The sequence below is a fragment of the Grus americana genome, chromosome 3, assembly GCF_028858705.1.
Source record: "Grus americana isolate bGruAme1 chromosome 3, bGruAme1.mat, whole genome shotgun sequence".
NCBI lineage: Eukaryota > Metazoa > Chordata > Aves > Gruiformes > Gruidae > Grus > Grus americana.
The window spans coordinates 32,204,727-32,221,430 of record NC_072854.1 but is presented as its reverse complement, the minus strand read 5'-3'; the positions used below and the strand labels follow the sequence as shown (position 1 = coordinate 32,221,430).

Below are 16,704 nucleotides of genomic sequence, written 5' to 3'. Positions count from 1 at the left end.
TGTAACTGCCACAGGTCCCAACAGTAGCAGCAAAGTTCTGCAAGTTTCTGAAAAACAAAGGATGCTGGTTATGAATGTGATCCTGCGCCACTAAAAGTTATTTGTAGTATTGTCACTGACACCACTACATCAGGTCCTCCTGGCTACTACATCATTGCCTAGAAATGACTGCAATGTTATTTTTTGAGAGAGGGAACATATTCAGAAACATGAAGTCGCTGGGAATCTTACAAGGGTGGAATAGGTTCCCTTCGGTCCCAGTTAGAAGTTGTCATTTTACTAAATTCTTCCCCTAGTTCCTGTATGATATACAAGCCTAAACCATGCAAATCATCACTTTAATTGTGACTGTATATATGCATTTTTTCTTATATGAAGTTTATTTCTTATGTCTCTTTTGGCTGAGAAAAACGGGGTTTTCCACACATACCTAAATGCTTTCAGAAATCAACCATCTGGCTCATTCTACAATTTAAATTAACAAAAGCCAGCCGCTGAGTTAAGTGGAGTAAGGAGGAAAAAAAATCTCTTGCATCAAATGAGCTGCTGAACTGGTCACACCAGTACGTTTCTTTTCAAAAAGCTGTTCCTTTTTCCCACCTGCAAAACTGAGAATGATTTTAGCCAACATAAAAATTAGACTGGAAGCTGGTGTTTTTTTCAAAATCCACATGAGTATTAATGTTAGTAGAATATAAATAACAAATAACTGTAAAGGATAGTGTCTATGGTTTGCCTCATTTAGTATTTTGCATTTGACCAGGTTCTGCAGTGATGCTTCAGGAATTGTATAGGGAAGGGCAAGTATAAACTGACATTTCTGCTACAATACCCTCCTTAGTTCACCGGCAGTGTAGGAATTTCCTTGGGAGGAACTTACTCTGTTGAGCTTAATAACACTTTCTTACATTATTCCATTAGTCTAATCATGGTTTATAATTATTCCTAATTTTGAAATCCAAAATGTGCTAGGGTAGTGAATTCCACAATTTAAATATGCATGACATGACAAAGGAAATCATGTTGTTTATCCCTTTGCCATTTCATTTGATGCTCCTGTTTTTTATATTATAGGAAATATGAATAATCATTCCTTATTCACTACTGAGTCATCTGTTCTCCAAGCTGAAGAGCCCTAAATGCTGGAGACCTGCAAGGGTAACTAATAAAAAGACTGCTTAAAATGCTGAAGACACATGCTATTATTCAGCGGCAGGGAGTTAGCTGGTATAATTCTGAAAAAAAAATAATATGAGGGATACAGGTTAAGTAGTGAGCTGCAACCCACACACAATTACAAAGGCTACAAAAAAAGGGTCATGTCTCCATTTAAGCAGGCAAGGGTGGGAATAGCCCTTTCTGAACAACTCCAGTGACAGTTCTGCATCGGTGCTCTACGCTGACAGATGCCAAATCGTGCCTGTAAACTGCAGAAATCTCACAGGAGAGCAGCAAAAAGTACTTTTAAAGAGTTAATAACACCTGATCAAGAGGAAAGGATAAGAGAGTGGTACGGCTTGTTTAAAAATTGATTCTGGGAGAGGCAAACACAGATTCTTGTTCAGAAACCTTAGAAGGAGATAATGATAAACAAAGCTGGTGTGAGAAAAATCAGTTGTAATTCAGAAAAAAACAGGGGGGAAAAAAGGACATTTCAGAGATGCTGTTGGGAGTAAAGAAAGTTTATGTAACTATGCAAGAATCTGTTAAGGGAAACAGTGGAAGCTCTGCACTCAAGTCTTGAAAGTGAAGTTTGACTATGTTTTAGTGAAATATACTGTAGAAAATGTTCTTGCATTGAGAGAAGAGATGACCTGAAAAGATTTTTTCCATCTCTGATTTCTACAGCTTTGATCTTAATTGATAAAATCCATTTTATGGAGAACCGCTCTCCCCTCTTCATGCCAGGACCAAAGTGAAAAGCGGTCTGCAGTAGTAATTTATTTTAAATCAATTTTACTTTGTGCTAATCATGTATAGTTTCTCTGTGTAATTCCAGAGCAACTTTAAACTCTGCTCACTGAGGGACAAAAATAGAATACTGAAGAATAATTTCCATACACCAGCATGCACTAATCCGCTGGCACCCGGAAAGAGCTGCTCTCACTAAATGACTAATAAAATCCCTCTCCATCTCTGTAAAACGACAAATGCCTGGTTTTCTCCTTATTCTAGTCTGCATTACACCACTACCTGATTAATTACATGAAATACTCCTGAAGATATATTGCATTGTGCAAAGTATAATTGAAACCAGAGATACCATATTATAGTGAGGGCTATAACCATGCTTCCATTAATATAAAGCCTTATTATCAGCAGTATATAATTCACTCTGAGATTAGATTTGACATACGAGATCTTAGCCTGGGGAGGATTTTTTCCCTGAACAAAATTAAAGGAAAATCTTTTTTGGCCCTCAGAGATATAAAAGTGGAATGTGGATAGACAGTTTTGATTTAAAATGCCTTTTGTGTGTATATGACTGAAAAAATCCTTAGCTTCTGAACAGAAGATTATGTTGGCTATATAGTTCATAACATCAGCTAGATATTAAGCAAGTAAATTTTCATGAAAAAGTGAATTAGCTCTTTAATGTGGGAATTTTAAGTCTCGAAAATATGCTAGCAAATTTAGCACATCAACACACAGCACAAATATAATTTCAGAGATCTCAATTTAAAACTATTCTGGCAAATTATTCTGGTTTGCTGCTCCCTTTTTTTATAGGGTAACCTGCATATGTATTTACTCAATCAACCAAAACCACTTGGTTTGTGTTTCAGAAGGCTTTGCAGGGAAACGTACCATTTCTTAAATGGACAAGCAATTGAAAATGTGTTTCTTAAGAATCATATATAGTTAAGATAGGTGCTTATAATATAAAGTCTGGAATATATGCTACACTTCATAATACTGACTAAAATTTCAGTTCTTTACATCTTCAGTTACTAGAATCAGCCCTGCCTGATTCTACCCCCACTCCTGTACGGTAACCTGAAAATAAGCTGCATCAATTTCTGAAGTCAGAGGAATCTGAGACCTACTCACTCAAGTGAAAGAAAGAGAAGGTTGTTATACGGCTAGACTTCATTTCACTGAGAGTCGCAAAATTGGCAAGAACTGTCTCCACAGCTTATTGAAGAATGAAATGAGGAATGTGAGAGATAGAAATCTGGGATACAGAATGCCTGAAAATAAATGCAATGTGGAAACATGATAAAGTGGAAATTCCTATGGTGCTGGTCTCTCTATTTTTGTTCTCTTTTTTTTTTTTTATTTATTTTTATTTCTCATATCATAAATCAAAATGACTTCACACAATTTTGCTTTTGTTCTGCCTGATGCTCTGGTACTTTATTGACCAGATTGACTGTTTTAACTGCGTATTTCTTCTCTCTTTTCCTGTTCTTTTTTTTTTTTTTTTTATTTTAGACCTTGTTCCTTCCCTGATGCTTTTATTTCATTCTTCCTAATACTTTCATTTTAAGCTTCTTCTCCACTTCTGCTTTTTTTTTTTTTTTTTTTTTTGGCATGTCTGTCTTTCTTTTCTCTCCTCTTTATCTATACTTTTACTTTTCCTTTGCACTTCACTATCTTTAACGTATCCCTTTGTTTTCTCAGCTGTCACTGTACTTTCTTCCTAAAGTCCCCCACCAGTACTCTGGACCAGGACCTCTGGAGTTGACTGTCTTTGAATGTATCAAGACCTCTCATGAATGAATACAGAAGGATTATTCTGGTCACACAATCGACTTCCCATCTAAAGGCTTTATGCCTTACTCCACATAAATATCTCATAGTGGAAACTGAGACAGAAGAATAAAGAAGGAAGATATGAGACTCGAAAGAGAATTCCAGTTTTTTACATGGCAAACCATTTGGGAAGTCCTTTCCTTCCTGTTCTTCTAAAGAAGATGATCTTTTTTCCCTTTAATAAATGTTTCTATTGACTGTCTTTGCATGTTCTTCTTCTTATAATAGTTAGAAGTCTTTGTCTCCTTTCAGCTTTTTTCCATTTCTGCTCACACTACACTAACCATAGTTCCCTTGAAAGAACCTGCCATTCTTCTTCCACAAAGGTAACGAAGCAAGTCTCCTCGCATAGTCAGGCAGTAGGTATCTACTCCCTCTTGCATTTTTTTTTCACAATAAGAAGGAAAGAATTACTTATTGTGGAGACATGTTGCACAGATCAGTTTCTTCCTCTGCATTTAAACTGCCTAACCTTTCCCCGGATCTAAGTGGCTGGGAATGCACTACTTCACTTCAAAGTAATTTCATTTTAATGAGCACACCACTTTGAGTGTACATTTTCAAAACAAAAACCATTCCAAAAGAGTGTATCGAGAGTGTTTTCTTCATTAAAATCAAAACACTTTGAACTGAAGGAGCACACTCCAAGCCACTTTGATGCCAAAGTAGCAAAGCCAGTTTTAATCCATGCCTATAAGGGATGTGCAGGAGATTAGCCAGATGTTCAATTACTCCTCCTAAGAAACTCCATGATGTACTAATATGCCTGCCTGTGCCTATAATTGCATGAGTACTACTGGGTACATACCAAATAAAATAAAAAAATCACTGATTTACACATTGGGAATCTGCAGATCCTTAAATTTATACTTATCTGGGCAATACTTGTATGTAAATATTATGGCATTCTCAGACTATCTTTTGAAAACTGAAATTCTTTCATATATAATAAAGCATTTGATTGTTCTCAACTAAGCATTTTCTTGAGAAAAAAATATGTAGATATAAAAACCAGAAGAAAGTTTTAGAAGAAAGTTTGTGGCACACTCTGTGATCCATCTGACATTAAATTTAGGACATCAACATTTTTGATGTTTATGTCTGAGCTACTCATTCTGGCTTCCTCTATGGCACCTGAAAAGAGACACCTGCACTGAGGGCATGTAATTTACTTTGTCCTCGAGCAGATATCTAAAAGTGCCCTAAAAGTGCCTATTTCTCTCCATTGACTCTAAAAGGGAGCCAAATGTGAAAATTCTTTTTCCAGATCAGAAGGGGACTGCCTACATTTAGGTGTCTAATGGTAGGGGTGATGGATTCTCCCTGCAGAGTTAAAAGTCAGGACATACATTCTCATGCTGATATTATAGATGTGTTCCAAAACATCCGTCTCCAATGATCATAATAAATACAAAGTCTAAATAAAAGAGAACACAAAGAGGACCCGACATTTCAGCCTTCACTTTTAATAGCTTTTTTTTTTGGCTATGTGTTTATATATGCTTTTTAATTATTTGAATAGACATATATTGTTCTAAGGGCTGGTCATCTCTTGGAATGTGCCAAATACAGAAAATAATTGATTTAATGAACTTAGGAAGGTAAAGATGTTAGTCGAAAGCTAAATTTTCCAAACATATTGAATTCTTTGAATGATAATGCATATATTTCTGCAAACTGGTTCCTTGAAACACAATACTCTAGTGTTTCACTGGTAAGATAGACATGAAATTTAAAAGAAATAAGGTTATTTTATGGTGTGAAAAAACTTATGGTTTATTTTTCCAAAGTGTCCTCTAATTCTGCTAGTTCAATTTTATGGCCACAAAGACTAGCATCTACCATAAAATAAGTGGGCAAATAAGAACTATTGTATGTATGTCAATATATTGTATTTTACTGGGTGTCCAGTTGCAAACAGTTACTCCTGCAGTATTTTGGTGGGTTCATAATTACCCTTCTGAAATCAGAAGCTGGGGTGGATCTTGGCTGACAATGCGTCACACAACATCTGAAGGCATTCTGATAAGATGATAACTTCTCTAACCGCTGCATAACCTATTCCCATTATTATGTTCTTAATAATTACTGACCGTAATTTGTTTTTAAAAAAGGAAGAATTGTGTTAACACGGGTCACAACTGCCTAAGTGTGTTTTACTCACATGGTAGTGGACAGTCAATGTACAATTACGTGATAAAAATAATAGTAGTATGCTAATTCCAGAGAAAGCACCTGGAAACATAAAGTGGAAAACAGTAGAGGAAACCAACTCCCTGTACTCTGCAGAAGACACAAAAGGAGGCCTCCACCACCTGTCTGAGACACCTCTGTTTCTTCAGAGAAATGAAAGGGGAACTGCCCCTATAGAGCAGAAATCCACATGCTTTTATTTTGGACTTCATGTGGGACAGCAGTACGAGCCGATAGGAGAGGGAGGCTTCCTACTGCTCAGGATCTTCTCCTTTAGAGATGGTCTAGTCATGCTCTGTCTGGAAAAATGCGGGCAGAATGATCTTGAATGTCCTGCTGCAGGCTTTGCTGCTCCATAGTGTCTGTCAAAGCCTTGTCTTTTGAAAGGTCTTGAAATCTTCTAAAATTATAATGTACTGGACATCAAAAATATTTTGAAAAAAATCCCTTGCCTTCCCTTCTTTATTTTATGTATGACAGCAATAAAAGTTAATCCAGCTGGTCAGTTCTAGCAGATAGCATTTTGGGGCTTTACCTCAACCCTCGCTTCTTACACACTGCATACATAAAAACATAATCGCATTCTTTATCTGGCTGGATGTCTTTATCGAGATCTACTTGAGACTCTGATTTCCCTCTATGTGCAATTTTTTTTTTCTTGTTCCTATCTTCAATTCATTGCAGCACATCCTTATCAAAAGATGAAGTAATGCTATATAATCAAGTAGTGTTGAGAACCACAAAGGCAGACACAAAAGCCAAACCAGTTCCTTTCATTTCTGATCTGCCCTAATAATCTGTTTTTTCCCTAATACTTGGAATTATGCTGGGTTCGGTTAGGTTTAATAACATAACTGTTTACAGCTTTCTGGACCAAAATACAGCTTTCTAAACCTAATATGTTTACCAAGTTAGAAGAGACTAAATATTTACCACCATATTTTATTATCTTGTACTACATTTTCTACTACATACTTAGTCATCTCTTCTGAGCATAAAATTTATATACAGAATGGTGATTCAGATTTGGTCTATAACCCATCTTAAAGGTACACTTAAAATATGATACAAACACAGTTAAAAACCTTAACTCTAAAGGAGCAGTACATTATACTCATAGATTTTTCAGGCACGTTATCCAAAGTGGCCTCAGGATTTGGAATTCTGTGTAAGAGGAAGTAATACTTGTCACAATTTTTACAACTTAACTAATGTCTCCTTTTTTTTAGGTCTCCTAGATGGCCTTTAACACCAATGGAAAGAAAGAGGTGCCACCAGAGAGTAATTTAGACCTCAGATGGAGAGGGTGATACGGTGGCTGGTATGTCTATCTTCTCAAGAAATTAGGAACGTTCCCTAGATATCCACCCATATGTCTAATCTTAACTGGGCTGGATTTGAGTGTCTATATCTGACGAAAAGTATCTGAACGATGGTATTGTATATAGGTAGGAGAGGATACTATTGGAAGGTGACCTTAGCTATCCTGCTTCTGGGGTTGCATTAAATTGGAGAAGAACTCCTGTGCACCACCGAGATCTATTAACTAATAGACCTGAGCTGAAGGCAGTAACTTCTTTAATAATGCAAACTTGCTTTGAAAGACACTGTCTGAGTACTGAGTGGGCAAGCACTTACACTATCTTTTAGAAGAAATTTTGAAAATTTGTCCCAAGATTAACATATTCACTTTAACAACAAGCAAAAGTGAATACTATTCAATTACTTGCAAAGCCCCACACTTCATTTTTCAATTATTTTTTTCAGTTAAATTATGTCTTGTAAAAACTAATGATAGTACACACACAATATAAACAGAATGGAAAATATTTCACTGTGAAAGCTTGAAAAGAAACTAAGTTCTGATCTTCTGCCCAAACTCTCCAGTCAATCCACATATAAAACTTCAACTCCATTTTTAAAAAAAAATCCGCAAGTATCCCCAATTTATGAAGTATTGGCTACAGTTCTGTGTCTGACAACTGAAAAATCAGGTAAAGTCTCTGTTTCCCTACACAGACGGGTCCAAACATCGTAGAGTAATAGCTAATGGCTTCAAGTTTGCACATACGGTAGAATTTTTTTCCATTTTTTACTTCTTTCAGAGAATGAGTAAGTACCATATTTTTCTCATTTTTCTTTTTCTTTCCCACCAAATGCTGTGTTTCATAACATTGGAAATGCTGGTGAAATGTATTCCCAACTCTAGTGGTTTTGCATAAATGAAAGCTTAATAGCAATGGCAGTACTTGACACTTAAATCTTGAGAAATGATGTAAGTAGTTTTCGCTTTTATAATGTTTAAATCCCACAGACAGATTGGAGTAATGAACTGAATACCTTTTAATAGCTTTTCAGTTCACTTTCGCAATCTGACTGGAATCTAGGATACTCCACATGAAGTCCACCTGTACCTATTGCACACATCAGTTGTACCAATGCCTGCACACACATGCAAACAAAATTAAATCAGTAAACGGTGAACTATTGGATGGAAGCATCCAAGATTTACACTAGTGAGAGCAGAATAAGACCTATCATATCTGAGACAGATATGATTGTCAGCAATAAAATGGCAAATATTTTCAACTGCATGTGCTTGCAGGTAGGGTCAATGATTATCACTTGTATCCTGCAGGAACAGTTTTTCTTCTCATAGCAACACAGTATTTTCCAGTGGACTTTACCTGGTAGGTCACAAAATCCTTTGCGGTCGTGTGGAATGTTAAATCTCCAGAATGATAGAGTTTCATACAGACTGGCTCTGAAACTTTAATCTTGTTTTCTAGGTATAAACACTTCTGATAATAAGAGAAATATGAACAGCAGTGTATGATCCCAAACAATAATTTATACTGAATGAAAACATTAGCTTCACCCCTTAGACACAAGACACAATTTATTGTCTTATCATTTAATTAGAACAACAGAGCATGCAATTTCTTTATGCACCACTGACCTCTAAAGAGCTCATTGATATTGTGGATCCAGTTTCACTTCTTGATAATCCTGCATTGTCATCCAGCTCCGAGGCAATGAAATTCTTCACTGCTGTGCGGGGCTCAAATGGTAAATTCTGCATATGTTCTTGGGTGGGAAGATGCTGGTCTAAATTGATATTAAATTGGTCCATTACAGAGGGATTCATATTGAACTCTGGATTAACTTTGTAGTGCAACAGCCTTTCATGAGGCAACGTATCCATGCCTATATTCATTTTGCTCTCATCTTTCAGCGATGGCTGGGTATTTACTGAGCCCCGGGGCATAACTATATAGTCACTTTCTATCATCCGTTCTTGAGGATGGACTATGTCCATATCTGCACCTCTCAAATTATCATCAGTGCATAAATAGACAGTCCTTCGCAACTCACTGTTGTCTTTTTTCAAGCACTGATTGGCCAGTTCACTCATACTCATAGGCATGTGGAGACCTGTTGGTTGCTGGATGATGACTTTGGAGATGATGTTTCCAGGCAAGGTAGAATAGCTCATTCCTTCAGGGTTTGGTCCCTTCTCCTCCTCTTCATCGTTTAGTGAAATTCTAGAAAGTGTTCCTGTTATAGTAGCTGCTCTGCAAGGTCCGATGTCTTTATGCAGAACTGTGGGTCAAAGAACAGAACCCTTACAACATGAAACCATGTCTGTTTAACACTGCTTTTTCTTGTGGCTTTATTTAGCAGCACTCCCTTTACCAGTGCATCTTCTTAACCCTTTTTCTATACATTTAATAACTTTTATTCTATAAATATTGTTTTGGGTAGGTGGGGGTTTTTGGTGGGATTTTTTTTTTTAAATCAACATCTCTTAATCTACTGTGTATAACTGACACAGATCTCTGACTAAGCCTCAGTCATTTATATAAATTAAAACACTCATTCATTTATTCCTACTGCCTTACATAGATCTTAGGTGACCTACAGTTTAAGCAAAAGTCTGCCATATGGAACTCAATTATGGGTTTTCCAAAAAAATGCACTATGACATCTGTACTGCCATTATTAACTCCACGTAACCTCCTGGAAAATGTCAAATAGATTGTTAGGCAGAATAATTTTGTCAATTCATTGTAATGACCTACCATAACATTATAACTATGAACATGTGTTCCCGAACTCCTAAATGTTCCTTTTCACTGACTTTTTACTCTTCTGTGTTAACTTGTATCAACATCCAGCAATTTTTTGTTGGGGTAAAATCCACATGTAAATGTTATTAATCCTGTCATAGAATACAAAATGTCCAGGAGCACCGAAGGATGCATTCAAAAGCAAAGCACCTATTCAATCACAATTATTGATCTTAAAAAATAAATATAAGTCTATAATTCAACATTTGTAATGAAAGGAAAAGGATAGAGAGTAAGAAAAAAAAAAAAGTAACCAATTACTGGGCTTATTCCAGCTAGGTGCAAAGATTTCCTTGTCCCATTTGAAAATATTTTAGTATTTAATATTAGTGCTAGCTTGTGCAATAAGATCCAGCTCATGGGCTGAGACAGTAAGACAACTTGCAGTATCTCAGGTGTTACATTTACATCCCTTTTGGTAGCCTGAGGGCTCTGATGACCCAGATCCCCCAGTACCTGTCAGTTCACTGCCATGTTCCATAGCAAGCAACTCATAAGGCATCCCACTCGCCTACCTCACACAAAACTGCCTCTCGTCTTTCCATTATGAAAAGAACAATTTGCCTCTGAACAACAGTGCACAAATACCTGACTTCAGTGTGGCTGCTTCATTGTTTCCAGTCACCCTGGTTAAGAGACTTCAACCAGTGTCCTGTTCTTAAATCTTTCATTAGAAGACACTAAGTTTAAATGTTTTTCTATTAAAGCTTGCTCATAACTGTATCCAAAGTCCATCTCCTTAAGGATGCCCTGTCAAGGCTCTCCGTACTGCAGAGCTACGTTGGCAAAGGAGCTACGTGGAGCCAACGCTGGACTTTTGTCTGAAGTGGATGGTGACAGACGTGCACTTGTGGTACAATGTACCATCCTGCTCCCTTCAAAATACACGTGCATATTAAAACTAATCTATATGGAAGAACTACTATCATATTGCAAGAAACTGAACTGTCAGTTTTTTAAAGGTGGGTGACTGGAAACTCAGAGTTTACCTTAATGAGATGAGCATTCTTGGCTCCCCATGTAGCCAGCGAAGAGAGGCAGTGTCCTTCAGGTGGGTGATGCAGAACAGCTAAGTCAGGCTTCTGCCCTGGCTCACCCTGTGGAGAGGACACCCTATCTCTCTTTCTTTCTCTCTTCATTGAAAACTGAGGGTGTCTAGGCAGCATTGCCTCCCTAGGAAAAACCGCCCTTTGGGAATATCTCCTAGATTATGAAATTTCTATAGGGTTTAAATAGTCATTTATTTTACACTGTACTTTTTATTTAAGCAAAGTTGGGAAATAAATTGCTTGAAATGTGTTATTTGTAATATGTGGAAACAGACATAGCTGACTAATTAAAGATCACGCTACTGAAATGTCTTAAAAAACCCCTCAACTTGTTCCAGTAAAGTGTAATCAAATTTCATTTTCCTGACACCGTGTTGCTTAAGCTGTCATTGATTTCACTTAGAGTCCTAAAAAACTTACCCTCTTTAAAACTAACACCAACTGATGCATGCTTCATACACATAGCTGTTAAGGTACGCTATATTAGTTGGTTTTTTTTTTTTAACAGAAAAACGACTGTTTCACATTTGCTTGTGTACCAGGGCAAGGAAAGATTTGTGTGTTAAGACTGATTTTCTTTCCAAAACTGTTTGCTTTCTGATAGACAATCACACCTTTGGCTGCTTCCCAATTGCTGAATTTTACTAAAAGGCTTTTGTAAGAAAATAAAATAAATGTATTCGTACAGTGGCATCACTTTTTTTGCTTACATTTATAAATATGTGCTGTAAACAAATAAACCCTGATATTTTTCGGTTTTTCACTTCACAAGGAGGTAGTACAAGACTTCTTTTTGTTGGTTAAAGAGTCTCTTGATGTTCTTACCTGACCGGCAAGCAATGTCCACATCCTTTTCAAAATCAGTCTGTAACAAGAAACAACAAAACAGGACAACAATTATTAATTGAACACTAAACCACAATACCTTTTTGCCAACTAGCGCTTCTGAAATGTCCTACTTACAGAGTCATAGTCTCTTAAAAGTGGTTTCTTGTTGCTGAGAAGGTGAAGTGTATTGTTTTACAACAGCAGAGCTTTACAAAGTTTCCTAAAGTATAACTGGGTGGTTTTCAAAGTATGCTGCCTGACCAGAAAAAATAAAATAAAATAGGTGGAAGTAGAGTATAGAATTTTAATAAAACGATACAGTGTATAGTTTCTTATGTATATGGAAGAGTAACTTCTACATCTCATTGAAGGATCATCTTTAAGGAAGCTTTTCATAGCATTTTTATAAACAGAAGTATGGAAAATAGCCTGCAATACAAATTACTCTAAGTAAGTGTAATCCAATTAGTCCACCCTGTCTGAAACTTCATTAATTTGTTATGAAGTGGTTATTTGTTATATAACATTCTGTCCATCCTTGCTATTAATGTAATCACATAAAATTTGTACTCCCTGAAAACAACTATTTTTTATTTCATGGGGAAAAAAAAGTTATAAGAGCTAAGAATTAATTTTAACAGTTGAAAAATCCAAGCACACTTTTCCCAGTTAAACAAAACTATTTATTCTGTTAGAGAATTCAAGTAATTTTTAATTATGTTTTTATTTCCACAAAAATTTTATTATATGAAAAATATTTAATAAAACTGATCTTTTTCTTGCTTCTGAAGTCCAAACATTGGATTCTTTTTGAGTCATCATTTTTGAAGGGCATCTGCTTGCTGAGCCTTGCATTTTTTTTGGGCCTGGTCCTGTCCCCATTATAGTCAATGAGAAACTGTTGTTGAAAGTGAAGGGACCAATATTTTGTCTTAATATACTCCCAAACAGAATTAGTAAATCCAAATTGCCGTACTGAGACTTTCACTTCCTCCTTAATGCAAGCCACTAAATAGATTCTCCCTCTAGAATCTCTGACACTTTCTTCCTGTCTGACTTGGTTTGAGAGGAACATTTTTCAAGGCCTGATGAAGGGAAGCCTTTCAAATGCATCAGTGCTCGTCACACCAATAGTAGAAATAGTCATGATATATTATTAGATTATTTCCTCATTCTCTTATGTAAGAAACTTTTGTCATAAAGAACACTGGTTGGAGACAATAATTCACTGTGCTCCACTAAATGATCCTACCAATAATTTAAAACTTGCTAAGATATTTAAGCAAGCAGATAATGACCTAAACAGATTTACGCTTAAAAAAATTGTGTTAGCATTTCAGCTGTGCATGCTTGCCACGTACAATACTGTAAGCTTTCTCTTTTGGATAGGAACACTAAATTAATAATCAAAGAAGAAAGTAAAAGCTAACCATGATTTGAGCATGTCCATTAGGAAAAGAACTTGAAGAATCTGCATTGATTGGATCCTGGCAATTTCTCAGTCGACATCTGAATGCATCTTGAACCTGTGAAAACAATATCTTATACTGATTCTTGTGTAACGTCATGTACTCTACTCCTACTTAAGATTAAATTAACCTGTATGGAATACAATGCATGACTTTTCTTTAGCATACTTAATAAATCAGAAGCAGTAAACATAAATGTTTGTTTCTGCTATTTCATACCTTTGCTACATTTTGTGGCTGCTGCAGTGTCAATCTATCACATCGAGACCACAGAATTAGATGGACAGAATTAACTAGTAGTCAGTAATGATTTGGTACTCAAGTCAAATCTTGTTTGGGTGATAGCATTTGGCTTTGTCATCTCATTCAGTTTGGTACGGTTCTGATAGCAGGATTAATAGATATATTAACCATTGCTTGATAAATGTAAGATTCTTGAAATACAGTTCTTAACAGTTACTATAATCAGATACATAGTGCTCTCCTAATTACACTTTAAAGAATAAGTTGATTCAAAAGATGTTACTGATTCCAATCATAATCTCTAACTCCATATAAAGGGAATCTGAGGTATCTTTTCTAGGAGTAAAACTCTTCAGATAAATATCTTCAGTGTGAGCACAAGAAGAAAAGTGGACTGTTTGCACAGTCTGGTTTCTTGAAACTAAAAAAACAAAGGACCTTCTCAGAAATTACTGTTTTACTAATATGATCCATAAAGTAAATTTGAAGACTTGTCCCTAAAGCACAAATGTATTTGAGGAATTATTTTTTCATAGGAAAGGCTATGTTTACTTTGATTTTGGGCAGAATATATGTCTAAAGAAATATCATAACGCAACACTTTTGTCAGAAAGATGTGGCTCAACAGAGAGTCACATTCAAAAGAACAATGCAGTTCCTGTTTGCTGACAGTAGGATGCAAACACCTTTTGCTGCTTTCTCACACGTACCACAGTAAGGCCAGCAAGGCAACTTTTGGAATGGAAAGCTTTAAAATGTGAATTTTGGTTCCAGAAATGCAAACCTGATTGCAAGATGTGACTTGGAAAACAGGAACTCAGTTGGGTGACCTCCAGTCAAAACAAACTAGTTTCATTTCTCGTTTGAATATGAAAGTACTCTCAATGAAATGCCTACAAAAAATCTACATTCCATTTATTATCTGTCGAAATTACTTGATGCCTTATTCAGAATAATTAAAAAGGAGAAAATCGTATTCTACTCGGGGACATTTTGTGAACACCAGAAGAGGATAATTCATTAATGTTGCTGATGAAAAGCTGTCCCCTTTCAATACATTGTATTCTACTGCAAGCTGTTTAAGAGCTTTCACAAAAGGGAAGATGAAGTAGAGAAAAAATTATTTATTTTTGTAATTTAAAAGGATTATTCTAAAGTGTTCAACCCGTAAATAGGTAAGAGTGCAGTCTTGATAAGTGACTGTTGCAGGTGGAGGAAGACTAATATAAAGCAGAAAGAAGAATTAAGCAAGGTGGGAAGGTTTGGATTAATTTCAAAACACCAAGACTTCCCGCATGTGGTAATGTAAAGTGTGCTTGGCCTGTGTCATGACTCGGATTCTGATTTTAGGCGCTACACTTGCTGTGTTTTGCCATGTGTTTGATGTTAATTTAATTTGGCACCTCCCAGTTGTCGCAAATTTAATCCAAGTCTTCTCTCACTTTATCAATGCTGAAGTCAGGTCACACTTAGGAGTTTTATGCTCTTGGATAAGCACTGGCACAGTGAATTGCAAAAAAAAAAAAAAAAAAAGCATCCCCAGCTGTGCTGAATGCTGATGCTTGACCCCAAAGAACATACTTCAGAACATACTGTGTGATCTCACTCTGTGCAGTCGGCCTCCTTAGTTTTGAGACTCCGTGCTCATGAAGCCCCAGTTCAGGTAGCTCCAGAGATCTCAGGAATCTCATGTCCTACTTCCACTACCTTCTATATTAAAGCGGTGAATCTTGATGTTAGGATCCTCTTAAATGTGCATGTTTCTTACAATGTTTCTGAAGTGCAAGCAGCATATGATTTGAACATGTTGACAGAATGTCAAATGTAGCTGTATCCATCATGTCGACATATGTTGCAACTTCTAGGTGTCCTCACACAAGTCAGAAACAAAAAGGTTGAGCTTTCTAAATACCAGCTTATTTTTCTAAACTGCATGTTCAAACTTGTTGTTTGAATATGTAAAGACTGTGCTGTCTTTACATTTTACTTTGAAACATAATTTTGTTTCCCCCCCCCCCCCCCTTTTAACATCAAGTTACAAGATTTCCTTAGAGCCAGGCAGAGCAGGAGAGACAGATGTGATGAACGTGCGGATACCAGGGAAGTGGTTTCCTTAGCAACAGTAACCAACTCCAAGCTTTTATAACTTACCCTCTCTCTACTCATGTACTCTTTATTTTTCTCCTGCAATACAGAAATGTGGGCTTAAGCCGCCAACGATGCATTTAATCCAAATGCTCTCTAGTCAGCAGAGCATAGCAAAAGGAGAAAATACATGTGGGTTCCTCCCATCACCAGGAGTTACTCAGTGTGATTAAAATTAGCTTTAGAGCATCTTGTGTTCAAGCAGGTCAGGCAAACGGTTTTGCTCTGAGGGAGAAGCTTCAGCACTAAGCTCTGCTATCATTCTCTGTTCTGTGACACATACCTCACCATCATCCAATGCCCAATTAAGTATTTAAGCAGCAAGAAGAGGACAAAAAAACCCCAAACAGACTACGGTCTCTGGGCTAAGAAGGCAACATAAAGCAATAATACCTAACTCTTATATTGCATTTTCCTCTCCTAATTTCCAAATGGTCTATAAGAGGTCTCATGCTTAAGAAGTATTATATGTATCTTAGAAGTTAGGAAATGGAACTATAGAAAGATTTAATGTCTTTCCAAAAGACTCTGAATTGATGGAGGGCAGGAATAGAACGACACATCACTTTTAGTTCTCTTCTAGCTGTATGTCTTGGTGAACATCCCTGGCTTCCTAACACAGCCCTTGTCACACAAGATCTTTGGTATAGCTTACTAAAGAAAGTAAAATATGTTTCTATAGTTTATGTTCATATCAATATAACTAAGAGGAAAAATGGGAGGTTTATATATATAATTTTAAAAGTCTGTGTCTTTCTGTAATGTAACAACAATAAAGGCATAGTAAAGCAGGGCTGTCCTCTTCTTTGTTTGAATGTTATGGTGATATATTCCACCCCATATTTTTATTCCTGACAGTCAGAATTATTGTTTTGCCTGTGCTGGCATGCT

General features: G+C 36.4%; 1 protein-coding gene across 7 annotated transcripts in view; it reads right to left on the bottom strand.

The window, feature by feature from the left end:
• Nucleotides 1–16,704, bottom strand: part of ADGRB3 (adhesion G protein-coupled receptor B3) — a 475,142-nt gene that overhangs the window by 13,632 nt on the left and 444,806 nt on the right. For all 7 annotated transcript variants that reach the window (XM_054821234.1, XM_054821235.1, XM_054821236.1 and 4 more), the window contains 3 exons: nucleotides 13,387–13,482; nucleotides 11,954–11,993; nucleotides 8,909–9,552 (listed from right to left, as the gene is read on the bottom strand). In XM_054821234.1, the coding sequence (XP_054677209.1) occupies nucleotides 8,909–9,552; nucleotides 11,954–11,993; nucleotides 13,387–13,482 (780 nt within the window). The remainder of the gene's footprint in view (nucleotides 1–8,908; nucleotides 9,553–11,953; nucleotides 11,994–13,386; nucleotides 13,483–16,704) is intronic.